Source organism: Ascaphus truei, unplaced genomic scaffold (assembly GCF_040206685.1).
Source record: "Ascaphus truei isolate aAscTru1 unplaced genomic scaffold, aAscTru1.hap1 HAP1_SCAFFOLD_688, whole genome shotgun sequence".
NCBI classification, from domain to species: domain Eukaryota; kingdom Metazoa; phylum Chordata; class Amphibia; order Anura; family Ascaphidae; genus Ascaphus; species Ascaphus truei.
In genome coordinates, this window is record NW_027457021.1 from 155272 (window position 1) to 178151 (window position 22880).

The window sequence follows — 22880 nt, forward strand, 5'->3', positions numbered from 1 at the left end:
AAAAACCTGACCTTTTGGTGACCCCTGAGAACTGGAGTTAGCCCTCCCTGCTGTATTGAGTACCGATCCCTGCCGCTTACCCCTAGAAATTGAGGCGTTGAAAGATGAATTGATGATTACTCTGTGGCAGAAGCATAATCCCGGCAGTGCGGCCCCGTGAGGTGGGGAACGCAGGTCACATCAAGTTTGTACGTTACGCTCCCGTGCTGCAGATAACAAATGTCGGACTTCTTTCCGCTGGTCACCGACTTCTCACACTTTCCAAGCAGGTCATCATCATATTTATTATCCTCATCCCAAACCTCCATCTTCAGCGAGGTTGAAGAACTCAGCTCCCAATCCCCACGTCGAACCGTATGTCCCAGCGGGGATTGTTATTATTCCATATGGTCGGGTCTGAGTATTCTCCGAACTGACACTTAATTTCACGTATGCATCCGTATTTGAACCGTAGTCCCCCCAAAGACCGTTGGCCCGCTGGATGGTCACCACCAGCTTGGCCATTCCTCGGTTAATTGGGCAGCAGTCCATGTTTCTGCGTCGGCTGCCGGGACAAACACAAGAGCACTCGGCTTCTCGACTGGGTTGGGAGCTTCCCAAGTTCTCCCTCAGGGCCTTCTCCATGATATACTCACTGACTGCCTTCTGGAGGTTAACCTTTTGGGGGCCATTGAATCTCACAAGTGTGTGGATAGGCTCCAGGGAGTAGGTTACTACATCAGGGTCGGTCTTAAGGCTCTCCATCCAGGTATCGAAGGCACCAGCCTCTCCCCCACTCTTCACGTCAAAGGAAAGAAGTTCAAAGGTCACCTTCCCACCTGTGATCTGAGGAACAGAACGGTCAGAGAAAAACAAAATGGAGATTATTTTATTGTCATGAGGATGATTCACTTTCAATGGCCGTCTTTGCAAAGCAGATTTGTAGCAATGATAACGAGTGTAATAAAGACTTCCTGTTTCTTGTGGTGCAGTCGCTCAGACGTATTCCTGCCATGTTATGGTAGCATCCAGTGGTGAACCACATAAACCCCGATAGAAGAAGCATGAGGACAGAACTGACCCTAGTATGTTTATCTATGACATTTATATATCTGTAGGCCAAAGGTCAACATATTTAGATTATTTTAGAAATATATACAGCGTTATATTAACAGTAATAACATTCCGGCACTGTTTGTAGAGGCACAAATATGTAAAGCTAGATATATGCATCAACAAGTCTCCGAAAAAGATGTCAAGGGGATTTTCAAGTTTGAATGAACAACATTAAGGGTGAAAATTAGCTAAATTGAAGCTTAAACTGATGCATAAGGGTTATCAGGATCTTGTGATCTGAATATATATATATATATATATATATATATATATATATATATATATATATATATATATATATATATATATATGCAAATATAGCTGTATGCTCATCTGCATGTCTTAGGCAGGTCTGCATCCCCGCCTTTCCCCATTATCACCCAGCATACAGCACTTCCACTGCAGCAAGGGATTCTGGGAAATGACATGCAAATGAGCACACAGTGTCACTTTTTGCCTCAATAACCATTTTTAACATGGTTCCCTATAGGCTTAAGCTTGCTGCATGGTCACAGCTTTGAGCACAGCCAGTAAAATCAACCCCACACTGATGAGACCCATCAAGGTCGAAACAGCTGTCTGTGGGTGGTTTTCTGGGTATGCACCTTAACCCTGGCTGTGCTCAAAGCTGTGACCATGCAGCAAGCTTAAGCCTATAGGGAACCATGTTAAAAATGGTTATTGAGGCAAAAAGTGACACTGTGTGCTCATTTGCATGTCATTTCCCAGAATCCCTTGCTGCAGTGGAAGTGCTGTATGCTGGGTGATAATGGGGAAAGGCGGGGATGCAGACCTGCCTAAGACATGCAGATGAGCATACAGCTATATTTGCATATTTGCTTTCCTGTGGAGGGTTTTTGTCACTTTTTTTACTCACCATAACTTAACTCGGTATTATGGTTTAGCCTATCCCATAGCCTCTCTTGCATTCCCAGTAAAATCAACCCCACACTGATGAGACCCATCAAGGTCGAAACAGCTGTCTGTGGGTGGGTTTTTGGCTAAGATCAAGAGGATGGAGGTCGCCATGGAGCCCGCCGGGACCACCCTGCACAAGGAGAAGAAGACGAAGATGACAAAGAAGGAGAAGCACACGGCACCCCCAGAGACGGTCCCCAGCAGCCAGGAGACGGACGGAGGAGGCCCAGCGGCAACCAGCTCCAGCGGCTCAGGCGACGTTGCCACCCCCAGCGGCCTCACCCCCACTGCCAGTACCAGCAGCGGCGGCCCCAGCTCCAACCCTGGAGCTGGGAGCAGCAGCAACAGGAGGATCCCCCGCCTGGAACCCTGGATGAGGCAGACAGTGGTGATGCAGCTGAGGGAGGTCGACGGACAGCGCCCTCTATTGGACGCTGAGACCTTTGCCAAGGAGCTGGTGAGCAAAGCAGGCTTTACTCCGGACGAGATCCTGAGCATCCAGGACCTCAGGGGTGGCCTGTTTTTCGTCACATTCGCCACGGCGGGAGCCTGCAGGAGGTACTGGGAGGCTTTCCAGACCCTGAAACAGGAGGTCCCCTTCTCAGAGTTCGACGTGAACTGCCCTATCCAGAGGGACGAGAAGAGGATCACTGTGACGGTGAGGAACCCCCATATCCCTGGAAAGGATATTGCTACCTTTCTGCGGCGCTCTTGCACCGTGGTGAAGGAGCCGAGCAGGATCAAGGACAAGTTGGGGTACTGGGTGGGAAAGTGGAGCATGGTAGTTCGCTTGTGGCCAAATCCAGAAGCGGCAGATCGGCTGCACCACCTCCCTCCCAGTTTTTCACTTGCGGGCAGCTCAGGGAGGATCTTTTACCCTGACCAGCCCCAGACCTGCGGTAATTGCGGGAACCTGGGGCATCAGTAGAAACAGTGCACCCTGAAAGCCTGCAGAAACTGCAAGAACACCGGACACGAAACTAAGGATTGTCCCCGCCAGAAAACCTGTGACCTGTGCGGAGAGACAACCCACATGTTCCGGGACTGCCAGCTGAGGGTCAGGAGCTACGCAGAGGCTGCGGCGAAAGGCGCAACACCGGGCGCGCCCCTGACAGCAACCCAGAAGGCAGCCAAGAAGCCCCCTGCAAACCAACCCGTAAAGGCACAAGGGGGTAAGTATCAGAAGGAGCAAAGGGAAAAGGAGGCCACCCAAGCAGCGCCCGCTGCGGCTCCTGAGCCCGCTGCCCCTTCAGTAGCAGCCCCCACCCCACCCCTTCCCACCCTCACCCCTGCAGCAACACTCCCTCCCACACCCACTGCTGCTGCAACCCCCACCCTCCCCCCTACCCCAACCCTCCCCGCCCACCCACCACCCCTTGCCCCCTCCTCCCAACCCTCCACTGCAGCCCCCCCCACGCTCCATGAGGCTGCAGCCCCTCCCTCTGTAACACCTCTCCCCAGCCCCGAGGCTGTTGCACCTCCTCCCTCTTCCTCCCTTGCTACAGATACCGCCCCCATAGCCCAGACCGGAACGGAGAAGCAGGGAATAAAGAGGAGAGCCCCTGAGACGGATAGCCCGCACCAGGGGCTGGAGCAGAAGAGAGCCCAAATGCAAATCGGCGACTCACCCACTTCCAGCGACGCTGACAGTGACCTTGAAAGCGACCTGGAGGAGGAGGAAGCAGAGATGCAGGAGGCAGCCATTGCAGAGGAGCAGGCGGCCATTTTAGAACAGCCACCTAGCGAGACACAAGTGACCGTGGAAGAGCTCATAAGAGAGGGGCGAGAGGCAGCAGAGACCCTCCTCCTCCATGACAACCTTGGGCAAACCATGGATTTGCTAGACCAGCTGTGCGAGGAGATCAACAAGACCACCCACGCCAGTGAGGATGGTAACTAGTATCACTGCAAGTCTGTCCAACCCTTTATCCCCAAACTAATGGCGTCTTTTAACATTTTCTCCATTAACGTAAGGAGCATAGGAGAGCGGATGAGACGTGCCAGAGTACTAACATTCCTTTCTTTACAGAAATGTGATGTGTATATGCTACAGGAATGTGCCTTACCTTTTTCTCGATCCTACAGGCACCTGAGCGGGCAGTGGTCTCACGGCCCCTCCTACTGGTCTGGGGGGAACGGGTGCAGGAACGCGGGTGTAGCCATTTTGATCCGGGGGGGATGTTTCACTGTTGATTCTGTCAATGAACTCGTCTGCGGCAGACTACTGGTCGTAGACGGTTCGTGGGCAGGGGAGCCGATTAGGCTCATCAATGTGTACGCCGCCCCCCGGAGAAATGAGCGCTTGGAACTTTTCCAGCACCTTCGTCCTTGGCTCGCAACCTCCAGGGCAGTGGTGATGGGTGGGGATTTCAACTGCACGATTGAGGTGGGGGGGCGCGTGCCCGCCAGCAAATCATCAAAGATAGATGTGACGTCCAGGCTACTCATGGCGATGATTGGGGAGGCATCCCTGAAGGACGTGGTAGGATCTATGGGAGCAGGCGCCGCAAACTACTCTTGGTGCCACCCAAATGGTTCCGTGCGTTCTCGGATTGACTTCCTGTTGACCACCAAGCAGGTACAGCACAGACAGCACTCCATGGTCGCAGTACATTTCTCTGACCACAGAGCCATTCATCTCCAGGGGCGCCTGGGAGGAGGTTTCCCCCCAGGGCCAGGATCCTGGAAGCTGAACTGCGCACTGCTGGAAAGGGAGGAGATCATGGAGGAGCTGAGAACAGCATACACAGCATGGAAAGAAGAAAAGACCTGTTTCCCCAGCACTGCAGAGTGGTGGGAATTCACGAAGATAAGGATCCGTTGCTTCCTGCAGGCAAAGGGCAGACGCCTGGCGTGTGAGAGGAAGGGGGAGTTCGAGGGCCTGCAGCGCAAGCTGCAGTCCCTGCATGACCTCAAACGCTGTGGATGGAACGTGGATGACGACCTGGAGGAAACCAAGGAGAGCCTGCAAAAGCACTTTGAGGAGGAATCCAGACAAATCATCTTCCGTTCCAAGGTGGAGAACCTTGAGAGGGGGGAGAAATGCAATGCCTTCTTCTTCAAGAAACTCCACTCTGCCCACATGCCCCTGAGGGAGCTGCGAGACAAAGATGGCAACGTGCAGCAGGGGAAGGAGGAAGTCATGGGAGTCGTGAAAGATTTCTATGAAGACCTCTACTCCCCAAAAGCATCAGACCGAGACCAGGCTGACAAATTCCTGTCAGGGATTACAAACACCATCGACCCGGCAGGAAAAGCAGCCATGAACGCCCCCCTGACGCTGGAGGAGCTCCACGCTGCAACCAAATCCTTTAAGAAGGGTAGGACGCCGGGCGGAGATGGTATCCCAGCTGAGTTATACACGAAGCTGTGGGACCTGATCGGCCCGGACCTGCTCGAGCTTTACAGGGAAATGGAAGCAGAAGGTAGGATGCCCCCAACGCTGAGGGAAGGAATGCTGACGCTCTTGTACAAACGGAAGGGGGAGAGGTGCGACCTCAAGAACTGGCGTCCCATCTCCCTCCTGAATGCGGACTACAAGATCCTAGCAAAAGTCCTAGTGAACAGACTGAAGAAGGTCATCAGCCAGATCATCCACCCAGACCAGACGTGCGGCATCCCCGGACGCAGGATCGCAGACAGCCTCGCCCTAATCAGAGACACAGTCCACTACATCAAAGACCGCCGTGTACACGCGGCCCTGGTCACCCTTGATCAGGAGAAGGCCTTTGACCGTGTTTCCCATGATTTCATGGGCAGAGTGCTGCGTGAGTATGGGATGGGGGAGATGTTCTGTTCTTATGTTAACCTGATGTACCTTGACATTTGCAGTGTGGCGATCGTGAACGGATGGAAGACTAACCCCTTCCCTGTCCTCTCAGGGGTTAGGCAGGGCTGCCCTCTTTCACCTCTCCTTTTTGTCTGTTGTATAGAGCTCTTCGCCCAGTGCATCAGACGAGACGCAGAGATCAGAGGGATCGTCGTGCCAGGACCCCAGAGACGCGAAGTGAAGTGCTCGCTCTACATGGATGACGTCACCATCTTCTGCGCAGATAGCCGGTCGGTGAAGACGCTGGTCCAGACGTGCGAGGATTTCGGGAAAGCTTCAGGAGCAAAAGTCAACTGCGGGAAGTCAGAGACCAAGCTATTTGGGCTTTGGAACCTGACTGCCGACCCCCTCCCCTTCCCCATCAGAGCAGGCCTCATTCAAATCCTTGGAGTCTGGTTTGGTGTGGGGAGCGAGGCCGCTGCCCTGAAGAGCTGGAACGAGAGGCTAAACAAGGTGAAGCAGAAGATCGGATTGTGGCGCCTCAGACCCCTCACCATTGAGGGGAAAAAGCTGGTACTGCTGAACGAGATCCTCCCTGTCCTGCAGTACGTGGCCCAGGCATACCCGCCTTCGACCAGAACCTGCCAGGAGATCTCCATGGCAGTGTTCCGCTTTGTCTGGGGGGCCAAGTTTGAGAGGGGAAAGCGCGAGGTGATGTACAAAGAGCCGCACAAGGGGGGTAGAGGAATCCCTGACATCCCCACTATGCTGCGCGCCTTCTTTGTAAGCAACTGCGTGCGGATCACCCTGAGAGACTGCGACAAAGACTCCTCTGGCTACTCCATGTCCCGCCTCCTACTCCTGCCGCTCTGGAGAGCACTGGGGTGGGACAAGTGGGACAGCTCCATCCCTTACAGCTGGCGCACGCCCTGGTTCTACAAGGACGTGAAGAAGTTTGTGAGGCAGAACAATCTGGAGGGAGTAAAACCAGACCTGTGGAAGCCCAAGGTCATCTACAAAATGATCAGGGCTAAAGACATCATGGAATCGGTCCCAGGTCTCCACCCCAACACCTTTGGAACGGTGTGGAGGAATGTGGCATCGAAAAGACTAATGAACAAACACAAAGACATTGCTTGGCAGGCCATACACGGGGGACTCCCTGTGAATGCGGACAAGTACCAGAGTAAACTCAGCCTCGTGAGGCACTGCCCCAGGTGCAACCCAGTGGAGGAAAGCATCATACACCTCTTCTGGAACTGCCCCTTTGCGCAGGCCTTGCTGCGCGCGCTGGACACTGACTTAAAGGATTATATACCGAGGAAGTGCGTCACGTACTACTCGGTGTTCCACGGACTTTTCACAGGAACACACAGAGGACGCAATCGAAGCCGGTTGGCGTCTAATGTGCTGTTTCAAGGACGTTTTACTATTCGCCAGGGAACGCTTGATCAAGGGGAGGAAGAGGATGTCGGTACAGGACTGTCGCAGGCTGCTCCACAGCCTGCTCAAGGACTATTCCATCTTTGACGGCCCTGAGGAGGAGGACTAAACACCCCCCTCCCCACCCCCCCTTACTCCCCCGCCCCAAAAGTTTTTCTGTGCAATAAAGTTAGAGATAATGTGTGTATGATATGTCATGTCTGTGGTGCGGTGCATACGTATAAATGCACTGCACCGCCGTGTTTGTCACAGTTTTTTTACTTTTGGGGAAACCATTAATAAAAATGTATGTGAGTTGTGTGGGATATGCACTGCGCCGTTGTTAACGTCGCGGTTTTTTTTTTCGTTTGGAAAATGATTTATGTACTGTTATAATCTTGTTGTAAAGATTCACTGCATAATAAAAGAATTTTCAAAACAAAAAGCTGTCTGTGGGTGGTTTTCTGGGTATGCACCTTAACCCTGGCTGTGCTCAAAGCTGTGACCATGCAGCAAGCTTAAGCCTATAGGGAACCATGTTAAAAATGGTTATTGAGGCAAAAAGTGACACTGTGTGCTCATTTGCATGTCATTTCCCAGAATCCCTTGCTGCAGTGGAAGTGCTGTATGCTGGGTGATAATGGGGAAAGGCGGGGATGCAGACCTGCCTAAGACATGCAGATGAGCATACAGCTATATTTGCATATTTGCTTTCCTGTGGAGGGTTTTTGTCACTTTTTTTACTCACCATAACTTAACTCGGTATTATGGTTTAGCCTATCCCATAGCCTCTCTTGCATTCCCAGTAAAATCAACCCCACACTGATGAGACCCATCAAGGTCGCTTCTCGGCCTTTTGGCTAAGATCAAGTGTAGTGTCTGTCCTGTGAAGGACAGATTCTCCAGAGACTACACTTGGTCCTCTGGTCATGGGCTGAGAAGGCGGATATGTAGCCCGGGCTATTTTTATCACGGCACCCCAGGAGTGGTTAACCTGGTGGAGTCAAGTGTTGCCACACGCACTTCGACTTTTGCACGGATAAATTTGCACACCCCTACATTTTTCTGCACTGGCACCCCTTATTGCCTTCCGCTGAGGGGTAGCCATTATTTTTTTACCCGCCAGGCTTCCGGGTCTGGCGTGCACTTGTGCACACCATTTTTGTTGTTTCGTTTGAGCACTTCCTGCACTGCATCACACAGCGCACTGGAGCACTCGCACTATGGATTGTGGTTTGTTTTTTTTGGGTTATCAGTCACCTAATTTTCTTCGGAGAATGCAAGACTGTGTGCTGGTCGGTGGTCGCCATTCCCTCGGGAGAAGACTGCGGTGGGCGAGTAGGTGTGAGCCGAAAGCCCTAAAGACTTGGACCCTCCTGCGGCGTCTGCTGCACTAGGAGGGAACAGGATGGACGTCGGATTCTTCGGATGACGACGTCGGTGTAACATCAGAACTTTTCCTGGCCCTCGTGGCTGAAGAGGACTGACCATGTCATGGACTTGCAGCTCTCCGGAGCCTATAGTCACAAGTTTTGCGCACCTGGTCTCACTTGACCATGAGCACGGTTTTTGAGGTGAAATCACTTTTTCACCACCCGGGCTACAAAAAAAAAAAAAAAAAAAAAAAAAGCTGTCTGTGGGTGGTTTTCTGGGTATGCACCTTAACCCTGGCTGTGCTCAAAGCTGTGACCATGCAGCAAGCTTAAGCCTATAGGGAACCATGTTAAAAATGGTTATTGAGGCAAAAAGTGACACTGTGTGCTCATTTGCATGTCATTTCCCAGAATCCCTTGCTGCAGTGGAAGTGCTGTATGCTGGGTGATAATGGGGAAAGGTGGGGATGCAGACCTGCCTAAGACATGCAGATGAGCATACAGCTATATTTGCATATTTGCTTTCCTGTGGAGGGTTTTTGTCACTTTTTTTACTCACCATAACTTAACTCTGTATATATATATATATATATATATATATATATATATATATATATATATATATATATATATATATATATATGTGTGTGACAGGGTGAATGAACGTCACCAGCCATATACCTGGCAAACCTATGTTTAGGCTTGCAGTGCAACAGTGACAAGGTTAAGTTGGGAAGGGCTGCTTAATTAGTCTGATCCCAGCTGCATGATCAAGGTGTTTTAAAACCCCCAGGCTGTGCACACATGCAGTCTAGCTGGTCAGGAGAGAGGACTGAAATACTGAGGAGATTACTGCTAGAAGGTCTGTTTGCAAGGTACATGTTTTATGAACTGTCTGTGTCTTGCACGCTGAAGAGAAGCTGCTTTGTTTGCAATGCTGAAGAGAAGCTATTTTGTTTTGTCTGCTGAAGAGAAGCTATTTTGTTTTGTGTGCTGTATGTTTTTTAAGGCTCAATAAATAAGCCTTGTCAAGAGACCCCGCGTGTGTAGTTGCATGTACCCTGCAATATATGGTGTCAGAAGTGCCGGGATTTTGAAAGGCTCCTGCAGTAAAAGGGCCACAAACACACACACGAATGAGATAAATGGAAGCATTTTTAAAAGAGTTTCTGTGCCAGCAGGCCCAACTACAAGCAGAGAGAGATGAAAGACTATTGCAGCACAGGATGAGCGGATGGCCAGGCTGCTGACCCAATTCCAGTCCAGAACCGGCAAACAAACCCCCGGTTCGCCTGAGGAAAATGGCTCCGAACGAGGATCCAGAGGCTTTTCTACTGACATTTGAAAGGGTTGCCGAAGCTGAGGGCTGGGCTGCAGATCGCTGGGCAACTGCTTTGGCCCCGCTCCTCATGGGAGAAGCCCAGGCCTCATATAAGGGCTTCCCAGCAGATCAGGCAATGGACTACCGACAAGTAAAAGCCGCCATACTGGATCGCTTAGGTCTGTCCCCAGAGACGTACCGGCAGCAGTTCCAGAACATGAAGTACACCGCTAAGATGAGACCTCGGGTCCTCGCTCAGCGGTTATTGGACTTGTGTAATCGCTGGGTACAACGCGAGGAGCACACTAAGGAGGCAATTCTTGAACAAGTGGTTTTGGAACAATTCCTACAGATAATACCCCCTTCCGCACGCTCGTGGGTAAAACGCCACGCTGCTGAAACCCTAGCTTTGGCCGTCCGACTCGTGGAGAACTTCCTTGGGGCCGAGGATCAGGCGAGTGCCCTGGACCCGACAGATCCAACTTCACCAGCACTTGCGGAGACCCAAAGAGGGAGATTGGAACAACGGGGAAACAACGGCCCTGTCATGGAACAAGATTCCATATTCTCTGTCTCCCTTTGCAGCTTATGGGATTCATTTCTCCCTAGTTTAGCTGCCTGTTATTTTCCCTGTCCCAGCAGCTTGCTGCATGTGAAAAGGCAACATTTTTGATACACATGGTGTTTACACAGTCATAGCCAGTGAGTTGCTATAGCAACCTCAGCCTTTCTCTCAGAATGGGCTAGTCTGCCCTCCCCCTCTGCCTTGCTGACAGATAGTCTGTCCCCAGACTATTCCTGCTACCCAGGTTCCCTCACACTTCCTTTTACTTCCTACATTGGCTGAGTGAGTACGTTCCTGTTACCCCTCTACTGGCAAGGCCTCATCCTTTTCACCTTTCCCTACTATCAAGCGCATTCACCATAGAGACATTCTCTCACAACACCATCATCCACAAGTGCCTTTGTGTAACTATGCTTTCCTCAATAAAGTAGAAAAGACAAAGAACTTGTTGTGCTTGTAACAGGAATGAGTTGAAGCTATCTGGGCTATTCATACCACACGTGGCTGGCTCTGGCCTCAGAATAGTGAAAAGGAGGACCGTGTGCCTTAAAGACACATACAGGAGCTGCTACTCAAAGACTTTATGCTAACACAGAGCAGTCTCACCTAACCGTGCGCATGTTCCACAGCTAGCGCCACCAAGGGCCACGCCACTGGACACCGCCAGGACACGGGTCAGAGCCACCGTACACCTGTAAGTACAGCCACCCCTACGCTTACCGCTGCAGGGCACCTACCGGCACTATCCGAGATAGTCATCCATCGCTGACGCAGGTAAACAGACCGCACGCCACATGCACTGGCTAAAGGCCTACACACACCTACAGCATGGCAGAACTCAGATCCTCACTAAACACCACACAGGAGAGTGATCACTCAGACACAGAGACCGCTGCGCAACTGCAACAGGCGCAGGCAGACGCAAGGCCTAAACGGATAGTCACACTGACACAAAAGGCCCGTGAAAAATATGAGGCTGACATTGAAGCGCACCGCGCCAAGTTAGAAAAGGCCTGGGAAAGAACCGCACTAGAGTTACGCAATGTTGCTAGCATTGGCGATAATGCACAACAGCTCGGGCAGGCAATTATTCAAATAAAGTCTAACCACTCGTGCTACCAAGGGCTGTCAGAGACATACATCACCTACTTGACCAGAGCCATCACCGACGAAAGCCTGCAAGAAAGAGACTTACAAAATAACATTGACCTTACACGTGACAACCGCGTGCGGACCGCTATCACAGAAGCGCAAAGCGTGAGAAAAGAGCTCCTCCTGAAGACCGCATCACATCGCTCTAGCACATCCAGGCATTCATCGAGGTCAGCAAGACCAGCGCAATCTAACGCATCCAGCGCAAGCGCAAACGCTACCAAGGCGCGAGCCACTGCAGATGCCACACGTGCCAGGGCCGAATATAGTCAGAGAGAGGCAGCCATAAGGGCAGAAAGAGCGTGCATAGAAGAGGAGGAGCAGACAGCCGCCGCTAATGCCGCCGCGCTACCGCCGCCGCTACTGCCGCAGCCACTACGCGTAAGAAAGCCGAATTTGATGCGGAACTAGAGGCACTTAATCAAGAGAAGGAAGCTGCCGCCGCCATAGCCGAAGCCAAAGTCTTAGAAGCAGCTGCGAGACGGGACGGCGGGGAGCAACCGTACAGACGGATAGCCTCAGAGGATACAATCCAACGCACTGAAGACTACGTAAGGTGCCTCTTCAGTGTAAACACCAGCGCACCATCTCAACACGGAGGGAGTGACTCCACAGACACCGAAGACTTGCTAGGTCCACGTGGAGAAGATGCTGTTCCTTTAAGGGTACACGCTACCTGGGACAGCCACAGCCGCAACAGTGATCCACACACCAGCACGCACACGGATGCACTACAACAGGCTCGCAATCCAGGTACACCCACACGGGAAAACACAGCCCCTTTCACTGACCAGCAGTCATCACGCGTCCATGCCAAGAAAGAGGCGACCGCATGGACCCTCCCAGCAACTACCTCAGAACATGACCAACACGCCGATGCCTCAGGCCTGACAGACATGGCCAAGTACATGATCCGGCGTGACCTGGTGCAAACAGGACTTACCAACTTTGACGACCGTCCCGAGAATTACCGTATGTGGAAGTTCGCGTTCAAGGACGCAATCAAGAGCCTGGGCGTCTCAGCTAGGGAAGAACTCAGACTGCTAGCCAAATGGCTGGGAAAAGAATCTATGGAACACGCGAAGAGACTCGGGGCAGCAAACGCAAACCACCCCCAAGTAGGTCTCGACCTAGTATGGGAAAGGCTAGAAGAGTGCTACGGTAGCCCCAAAGCAGTCGAAGATTCGCTCTTCAAGAGAGTCGACAACTTTCCCAGGATCACAGCTAAAGACTATTCGAAGTTACTAGAGCTCAGGGACCTGCTGCAAGAGCTGGAGTTTGCAAGAAAAGACCATTCCTTAACAGGTCTCAACGTCCTAGACTCAGCTCGTGGAGTGAGACCCATCTTGGAGAAGCTACCCTACAACCTCCAAGAAAGGTGGATTTCACAAGGCTCCAAATACAAAAGGGAGAAGCAAGTCGCCTTCCTCCCATTCTCATTCTTCTTGAGCTTCATCCGCGAAGCGGCAAGGACAAGGAACGATCCCAGGTTCATCTTGGGTGCGCAAACCACACACAGTGCAAGCAGCCTGAGGAATGAGAGACCAGTGGCGAGATACGGTAACACTCAAACACCGATCTCGGTCCACAGGACGGACGTGCCTCCCACGACCCAAACTACTCCCGATCAGTCGGTCGCCGGAGACGAGGAACCAAGGGACCCAAACAGGGAATGTCCCATACACAAGAAGCCACACCCACTTAACAGGTGCTTTGGGTTCAGGATGAAGTCCCTAGAGGAACGCAAGAAGTTACTCAGAGAATTCGGAGTTTGCTTCAGGTGCTGCGATTCCACGACTCACCTAGCCAAGGACTGTAAAGGGGCCATCAAATGTGCAATGTGCAAAAGTGACAAGCACGTAACATCTCTACATCCAGAGGCGCTGACACTCGACCAACTCAACAACCCATCCTCCGTAGCGGAGCATGGCGGGGAGGAAGGAGAGCCAACATCTGTCACGTCTCAGTGCACCGAGGTTTGCGGAAAAGGAAGTAACAAAATGTCCTGCTCCAAAATATGCCTTGTCGCAGTGCACCCCCAGGGACAACCTGAGAAGGCTATTCGGATGTATGCAATCCTCGACGATCAAAGTAACAGATCATTGGCGAAGACGGAGTTCTTCAACTTATTCAACTCACAAGACAATGCCTCACCCTACACACTCAGAACCTGTACAGGGTCAACTGAGACAACAGGGAGAAGAGCAAGCGGTTACGTCATACGTTCAGTGGATAACAGAGCGAAGATAGCTCTCCCCACACTCATCGAGTGCAACCACATGGCCGCAAACAGGGACGAGATTCCCACACCAGACGTGGCACGCCATCACCCGCACCTCAGAGGAATAGCCAACTACACCCCGCCGGTAGAACAAGGCGCCAAGATCTTGTTGCTGCTCGATAGGGACATCTTGAGTACATAAAGTCCGTAAACAGCGTAACGGACCCCACAACGCACCATATGCCCAAAGACATGACCTAGGATGGGTGATAGTGGGCAACATGTGCACTGACAAAGGGCACGGACAAGACTATGTTGACACCCGCAGAACGGTGATAACAGAATGTGGACACACATCCCTCTCTGAACCATGTCTTGGCCATCTCCAAGTGACAGGAGGGCCAAGTGAAGAGAAGAGACAAGGTCATACCCCTGAGATCAACAAAAACATCCTCACATCAGGGGGATGTGACAATGGCCTAGGATGCTCAGCAGTCCAGACAGCTAAGGATGATGAGTCGACTCCACTGAAGGAAGAAAGTAACCTCCCAAAGGTGACCGACAAAGGGATCATCCAAAAGACAATAAACAATCAGACAGTCCTCCTGAGAGCAATGACACAGCTGAGACGTATAGCCATTCCTCTCCACAGAATATCAAGCGACAAAGCAGCCAGCTGCCACGGCTGGAATAGCCGCAAAGGATTGCACCCTGCAGGTGAAACCACAGGGGCAAAAACACTGTTCTTTCACACACGTAAAAGGAGACAGTTGCAGAGACATTTCACAAAAGGATTTACAAGGACAAAAGAGACTGTTCTTCATCATGTGCAGTGAGAAAACAACCTCCTGAGGGCAGTCAACAAAGAAACACAAAGGCGTATCACTAAAATACGTGGAGACGTTCTCGTGCAAGAGGAATGCACCGATGACTTAGGGTGCACAGCGTTCCAGACCACAAGGGACGACGACAAGAAACACCATCGATGGAAGATAGAGGATTCCTGAGGTTAACGGTCAAGGAGCTCTTCAAAGACGGACCGGGCAGTTGGGTGAACCCGGTACCATTCCATTCACCAAGAAGACGCCTCCAAAACAACAAAGAACATGCCATCTCTAGGTTCACTTCGTTCCGCTGCGACCTACAAAGGAAACTGAAGACCAAACATAACTTTGTGGCCTTCATCCAGAAGACATTCCTTAGCGGCCACGCAAAGCCAGCACCTCCACTGAAGGAAGGTGAAGAATGCTGTTACCTCCAATCATCTGGGGTCTACCACCCTCAGGAACCCGAACAAATCCGGGTAGTGTTCAGCCCCAGCGCTCAGCTCCAGGGAGTCTCCCTGAACGACGCCCTCTTTACTGGGCTAGATTAAACAACCAGTCTTCCTGGAGTGTTGATCCGCTTCCGCAAGGAGCCAAAAGCCATCTCCTTCTGCCAAACGCCAGGTGTTAGAGTGACAGACTACCATGACTGGCATACCTGCAAGGGGATGTATTCTGTAGGTAAAACTACAAAGACAAAAGGACTGTTCTTCCATAAGTTTAAAAAAAAACAGTGCCAGAGACTTTCACCAAGAGAGACACTGTGGTGCACCCAGCTAACCTGGAGTGGTGCATCCACTTTGCATCCTTTGCCAAAGAACCTTGGCCAAGGGACTTTGAAGCCAGTGATGCCAGCCAGTATCACATCGCTATGTGGACATGGACCTTTGCATTGTTATATTATGTTTGCATTGCACATATGTTCCACATATTTTATTATAGTGGTATCTCCAGATACCAAACGGGGAGTGTCATGGAACAAGATTCCATATTTCTCTGTCTCCCTTTGCAGCTTATGGGATTCATATCTCCCTAGTTTAGCTGCCTGTTATTTACCCTGCCCCAGCAGCTTGCTGCATGTGAAAAGGCAACATTTTTGATACACATGTTGTTTACACAGTCATAGCCAGTGAGTTGCTATAGCAACCGCAGCCTTTCGCTCAGAATGGGCTAGTCTGCCTCCCCCTCTGCCTTGCTGACAGATAGTCTGTCCCCAGACTATTCCTGCTACCCAGGTTCCCTCACACTTCCTTTTACTTCCTACAGTGGCTGAGTGAGTACGTTCCTGTTACCCCTCTTCTGGCAAGGCCTTATCCTTTTCACCTTTCCTTACTATCAAGCGCATTCACCATAGAGACATTCTCTCACAACACCATCATCCACAAGTGCCTTTGTGTAACTATGCTTTCCTCAATAAAGTAGAAAAGACAAAGAACTTGTTGTGCTTGTAACAGGAATGAGTTGAAGCTATCTGGGCTATTCATACCACACGTGACACTGGCCTCAGAATAGGCCCCTCCATGCGCAACCGCCAAGTGCCACGAAAGGAGCAGTCCTTCCAAGGAAGAAGTCAAAACGCCTGGCACCGCCGAGACCCTCATCCCCTTCCTGATGTCGGCTTGTCGCCAAATGAGGAACTTCTGAGGACGTCGCCCACAGGACCCACCAGATGCCTGGTCTCCAGTATCCGGTCCAGCGGAGCGCTATCCACGACCCCCTCCTGCGAGGGAACCCTCTCCATGTTCCGCCTGCGGAGAACAAGGCCACCGGCATGTGGACTGTCCACAGATAGATTGTTCATTCAGCAGGACCGTCGCCTCGGCCTTCTCTCGAGAAAATTACAAGCCCTGGCTACTTCCAGCCCAGGTTGGGGGAAAAACCATCCAGGCCCTTGTAGATTCGGGCTCTGGGAAAACTCTGGTCTTCCAGGAACTGTTACCGCCAAACGTGTGTTCTTTTGACTCTCCATGGAGTATAGAATGTATACACAGCGATGTAAAACGGTATCCGACGGCCAAAATCCGGCTACAGGTAAAAGGTCAGGAGGCCTACCTCGAAGTAGGAGTCGCTCCTTGGCTCCCTGCCCCCGTTGTGCTCGGCCGGGACTGGCCTTTCTTTTCGGACCTAATGGCTCCAGTCTCTCATGAGGAGCCTTATCCTATGGCTCAGGAGAACCCTGGCAAACTGTTCCCCTTCTTGGCAGACCTTTTTTCCAGTAAACAGCGGGTTCCAAAGACTCAGAAGCCAAGACGCTCTGACAAACAGGACTGGTTGCAGAAATCTGGGTCTCAAGGTGACCATTCTAGTAGCCAGAAGTCACAAGTGATGGCTAGGGATGACCAGAGGAAGGGGGATATGGGCCCTGGAGATTTACCAGACCTATATCTCCCTGATTTTCGCCAGAGGCAAAGGGAAGACCCAGTCCTTGCTAGACAGTATGATAAGGTGGTAAAAATTGATGAGCATATATTGAATGCACAGGGGGTGATAGTATTCCCCCATTTTGAATTATCAAATGATATCCTGTATAGGGTGAATAGGCAGACACAAACAGGGGAGGTCACCAGACAGATATTGGTTCCCAAGGCGTTTGTTAAATCTGTGTTCACTCTAGCCCATACTGTCCCTTGGGCTGGTCACCTTGGCAGGGATAAAAATTTGGACCATCTTTCATCCCAATTCTATTGGCCAGGGATGCATAGTGATATTGCTAAGTTATGTGCGGCATGTCCGGAGTGCCAGCTAACTAGTCCGAAGGGACAAAAAACAGCCCCTTTGGTTCCTCTACCCTTGGTGTCAGTTCCCTTTGAGAGGATTAGGGTAGACTTGGTAGGACCTCTAGAATCTTCTGCGAAAGGACACAGGTTTAGTCTTGTAATAGTTGACTATGCTACAAGATATCCTGAGGCGTTCCCCCTGAGAACAGTAACAGCGAAGCAAGTAGCCAACAAGTTGTTGGAGCTGTTCTCACGGGTTGGACTTCCCCAGGTTATGTTGACAGACCAAGGTACAAATTTTATGGCTAAACTGATGCAGGATGTCTTAAAATTACTAGAGGTCAAGTCTGTTCCGACATTGGTCTACCATCCACAGACTGACGGATTGGTGGAAAGATTTTACCGAACTCTAAAAGGGATGCTGAGGAAATTTGTAGATTCAGGGAAGAGAGCCTGGGATGAACTTCTCCCTTTTCTGCTGTTTGCAGTGCGGGAAGTTCCCCAGGCCTCCACTGGATTCTCTCCATTTGAACTGCTGTATGGCTGCCAACCCCGGGGTATCCTAGACCTCCTAAAGGAGTCCTGGGAGGAACAGCGGTCCCCTTCTAAGAATACCCTGCAATATGTATTGGACCTTAGGAAGCGCCTAGATGTGGTCGGGCATTTAGCTAGGGAGAATCTTAGATCAGCCCAGGACAGTCAGGAGAGACATTACAATCAGAATGCTCGTATGAGAGTGTTTCACCCGGGAGATCAGGTGATGTTGTTGTTACCCAGTTGTGATAGCAAACTCCTAGCCAAATGGCAGGGCCCATTCGAAGTACTCCGCCACACGGGTGATGTGGATTACGAGATTGCTCAACCAGGGTCCAGGAAGGGTAAACAAATTTACCATGTGAACTTGCTGAAACCCTGGAAGATGCAGCGGTCTCTATTCATCCACCCGGTGGAGGAGGAAACGGATTTGGGTCCTCAGCCCCCACGGGAGAGCATCGCGGGGGACGATAAAATCCCAATGGGTAGACAGTTGTCCTCTGAACAAAAAGGGGACTTGTTAGAAATAATTACACAATTCCATGATGTTTTTCCTGATTTGCCAGGGCAAACTAATTTAATTTCACATGTGATCGAGACAGCATCTGGGGTAAGAGTACATTCCTGTCCTTATAGGTTGCCTGAAAGTCGTAGGGCCCTGGTAGAGAAGGAGGTACAGGAAATGATACACTTAGGAGTGATGGAGGAATCATGCAGTGAGTGGTGTAGTTCACTAGTTATGGTCCCTAAACCCAATGGGAAGGTAAAATTTTGTGTGGACCTCCGAAAGGTCAATGCGGTATCCAAGTTTGACGCATATCCGATGCCAAGGGTGGACGAGTTAATTGACGCCCTTGGTAACGCGGAATATATATCCACGTTGGACTTAACAAAAGGATACTGGCAAATACCTTTAGGGGAAAAGTCCAAGTGCAAAACAGCCTTCGCCACTCCCATGGGTTTATACCAGTTTGTGATAATGCCATTTGGACTGCATGGAGCCACAGCCACATTTCAAAGACTCATCGATAAAGTATTGAGACCCCATAGGGCTTATGCCGCAGCCTACCTAGATGACATTGTCATTTATAGTAAACACTGGCGGGCCCATCTAAATAGGCTGAAAGCGGTCCTCAAATCTCTAAGAGAGGCAGGGCTCACAGCCAACCCTAAGAAATATGCCTTAGGTAAGGCGGAAACCAAATACTTAGGGTATGCAGTGGGAGGTGGAAAAGTAAGGCCACTAGCCGACAAGGTAGCTGCCCTGAAAGAAGTTCCGACCCCCCAAACAAAAACGCAGGTACGCTCTCTGCTAGGTTTAGCAGGGTACTATCGGTGGTTCATCCCCAACTACACGGAAGTTGCAGCCCCATTAACGGACCTCACAAAAAAGTGTGCCCCTACACGGGAGGTATGGTCAAGGGAGTGTCAGAGAGCCTTTGAGGACATAAAAAGGTGTCTATCAGAGGGTCCCGTCCTTAGAAGCCCAGACTTCAACAGGCCTTTTGTAGTGCAAACCGATGCATCAGAGATAGGGCTAGGGGCAGTGTTGTCACAACAGTTTGAAGGAGTGGAACATCCGATCCTTTTTCTGAGTAGGAAATTGTTCCTGAGGGAAAAAAAACTACTCAGTGATTGAGAAGGAGTGCCTCGCAGTAAAGTGGGCAATCGAGGCTTTGAGGCATTACCTGGCAGGACTCCATTTTACTCTGGTGATGGACCATGCTCCATTAAAGTGGTTAAATAGTATGAGGGACTCCAATGCTAGATTGACCAGGTGGCATATGGCCCTCCAACCCTTCTCATTTGAGATTCAGCAGAGGCCTGGGAAAGAAAATGCTAATGCTGACTTCTTTTCTAGAGAAGGGGTGGATGATCGGGCTTCAGCCGTGCGTGGCCCCAGATACACACTAACAGGGGAGGAATGTGACAGGGTGAATGAATGTCACCAGCCATATACCTGGCAAACCTATGTTTAGGCTTGCAGTGCAGCAGTGACAAGGTTAAGTTGGGAAGGGCTGCTTAATTAGTCTGACACCAGCTGCATGATCAAGGTGTTTTAAAACCCCCAGGCTGTGCACACATGCCGTCTAGCTGGTCAGGAGAGGGGACTGAAATACAGAGGAGATTACTGCTAGAAGGTCTGTTTGCAAAGTAAATGTTTTATGAACTGTCTGTGTCTTGCACGCTGAAAAGAAGCTGCTTTGTTTGCCATGCTGAAGAGAAGCTATTTTGTTTTGTGTGCTGTATGTTTTTTAAGGCTCAATAAATAAGCCTTGTCAAGAGACCCCGCGTGTGTAGTTGCATGTACCCTGCAACTATATATATATATATATATATATATATATATATATATATATACATACAGTGTTCGACAATTAATTATAACCACACACCCGTGGCGAGTGGATTTAGGCCGCTGGCGAACCGTGCTGCGGCTCTATAAATTCCCCTGCTCGCGCCAATTTAATAAAAAAATAATAATAATCCCCCTCCCTGATTGGGTTAACGCGGGGAAGAGGGCCGACAGGCAGCTCTGGGTTAGCCCCTTCCCTCGATCTCCCCCTCCTCCTGATCTCCTCCCCCCCCCTGCCCCGATCACCGCTTGCTGCCCGAGTGTGTCCGCCTCTGAAGGGGGTCCGCTTCGGGGGTGGGGAGCGTGCTGCTGCGGCGTCCGCTTCGGGGGGGGGGAGGAGGGGGAGGGGTTGTGCTGCGGCGTCGTCGTCCGCTTCGGGGGGGGGAGGAGGGGGAGGGGGCGTGCTGCGGCGTCGGCCGCTTACGGGGGGGGCGTGCTGTGGCGGCGGCGTCAGCCTCTGGAGGTGGGGCGGCCCCTTGCAGAGGCCCTTCTGCCATGTGGAGGGCCCACTGTCGTGTGGAGGCCTCACTGCTGCCATGTGGAGGGCCCACTGTCGTGTGGAGGCCTCACTGCTGCTATGTGCGACCCCCTGCCTTGCGGGTAAGTGTGAGTGGGTGTGTGTGTGTGTTACAGTGTGAGACAGTGACTGTGTGTGTGTCTGTGAGTGTGTGAGTGTGTGTGTGTGTGTGTGTGTGTGTGTGTGTGTGTGTGTGTGTCTGTGTCTGTGTGTCTGTGAGTGAGTGTGTGTGTGTGTGTGTGTGTGTGAGTGAGTCTGCGTGTGTGTGTGTGTCTGTGAGTGACTGTGTGTGTGTCTGTGAGTGTGTGAGTGTCTGTGTGTGTGTGTGTGTGTGTGTGTGTGTGTGTGTGTGTGTGTGTGTGTGTGTGTGTGTGTGTGTGTGTGTCTGTGTCTGTGTGTCTGTGAGTGAGTGTGTGTGTGTGTGTGAGTGAGTCTGCGTGTGTGTGTGTGTCTGTGAGTGAGTGTGTGTGTGTGAGTGAGTGTGTCTGTGTGTGTGTGTGAGTGAGTGTGTGTGTCTGTGAGTGTGTCACCCTCTCTCCCTCTCCGTGCCACCCTCTCCCTGTGTCACCCTCTCCCTCTCCCTGTGTCACCCTCTCTCTCTATCTGTCACCCTCTCCCTCTCCCTGTGTCACCCTTTCCCTCTCCCTGTGTCACCCACTCCCTCTCCCTGTGTCACCCTCACCCTTTCCCTGTCGCCCTCACCCTTTCCCTGTCGCCCTCACCCTCTCCCTGTCGCCCTCACCCTCTCCCTGTCGCCCTCACCCTCTCCCTGTCGCCCTTACCCTCCCTGTCGCCCTCACCCTCTCCCTGTCGCCCTCACCCTCTCCCTGTCGCCCTCATCCTTTCCCTGTCGCCCTCACCCTTTCCCTGTCACCCTCACCCTTTCCCTGTCGCCCTCACCCTTTCCCTGTCGCCCTCACCCTCTGTCGCCCTCACCCTTTCCCTGTCGCCCTCACCCTCTCTCTGTCACCCTCTCTCTGTCGCCCTCTCCCTGTCGCCCTCTTTCTGTCGCCCTCTCCCTGTCACACTCTCCCTCTCTCTGTCGCACTCTCCCTCTCTGTCGCACTCTCCCTCTCTCTGTCGCACTCTCCCTCTCCCTGTTGCCCTCTCCCTCTCTCTGTCGCCCTCTCCCTGTTGCCCTCTCCCTCTCTCTGTCGCACTCTCCCTCGCTCTGTCGCAATCTCCCTCGCTCTGTCGCCCTCTCCCTCGCTCTGTCGCCCTCTCCCTCGCTCTGTCGCACTCTCCCTCTCTCTGTCGCAATCTCCCTCGCTCTGTCGCCCTCTCCCTCGCTCTGTCACACTCTCCCTCTCTCTGTCGCACTCTCCCTCTCTCTGTCGCACTCTCCCTCTCTCTGTCGCACTCTCCCTCTCGCTCTGTCGCACTCTCCCTCTCGCTCTGTCGCACTCTCTTCTTCGCTCTCTCTGTCGCACTCTCTTTTTCGCTCTCTCTGTCGCACTCTCTTCTTCGCTCTCTCTGTCGCACTCTCTTCTTCGCTCTCTCTGTCGCATTCTCTTCTTCGCTCTCTCTGTCGCACTCTCTTTGTCGCTCTCTCTCTCTCTGTCTTTGTCTCTCATTCTCTCTGTGTGTGTTCTCTCTCTCTCTGTGTGTATCTCTTTCTGTGTGTGTGTGTCTCTCTCTCTTTCTCTGTGTGTGTGTCTCTCTCTCTTTCTCTGTGTGTGTGTCTCTCTCTTTCTCTGTGTGTGTGTGTGTCTCTCTTTCTCTGTGTGTGTGTGTCTCTCTTTCTCTGTGTGTGTCTCTCGCTCTCTGTGTCTCTCGCTCTCTCTGTGTGTGTGTCTCTCTCTCTCTCTCTCTCTGTGTGTCTCTCTCTCTGTGTGTGTGTCTCTCTCTCTCTGTGTGTCTCTGTGTGTGTGTGTGCCGCTCTGTGTGTGTGTGTGTCTCTCTCTCTGTCTCTCTGTCTCTCATCCACACTCTGGATCTCTTATTTACCCTATACTGTGTGTGTGTGTATATATATATATATATATATATATATATATATATATATATATATATATATATATATATATATATATATATACAGTGGTTGACAAATCACCAAAAAATCTACTCGCCACACAAAAAAATCTACTCGCCAC

At 51.4% G+C, this 22880-nt stretch overlaps 2 protein-coding genes and 1 pseudogene across 2 annotated transcripts; 2 read left to right on the forward strand and 1 right to left on the reverse strand.

Annotated features, from left to right (window-relative positions):
• Window positions 1–47: 47 nt before the first annotated feature.
• LOC142485971 (perforin-1-like) lies at window positions 48–1112 on the reverse strand. The gene is given in 4 exon segments (XM_075584628.1): window positions 48–337; window positions 340–423; window positions 426–974; window positions 1082–1112. Coding segments are annotated over 4 exon segments (885 nt in total). The 3' UTR covers window positions 48–116.
• A 516-nt stretch (window positions 1113–1628) lies between these two features.
• Window positions 1629–3841, forward strand: LOC142485974 (zinc finger CCHC domain-containing protein 3-like). The gene has a single exon (XM_075584631.1). The coding sequence runs from the start codon at window positions 2111–2113 to the stop codon at window positions 2939–2941; it is 831 nt and encodes a 276-aa protein (XP_075440746.1). The 5' UTR covers window positions 1629–2110; the 3' UTR covers window positions 2942–3841.
• A 4203-nt stretch (window positions 3842–8044) lies between these two features.
• Window positions 8045–8216, forward strand: LOC142485975 (U2 spliceosomal RNA; annotated as a pseudogene).
• The last annotated feature ends 14664 nt before the right edge of the window (window positions 8217–22880 follow it).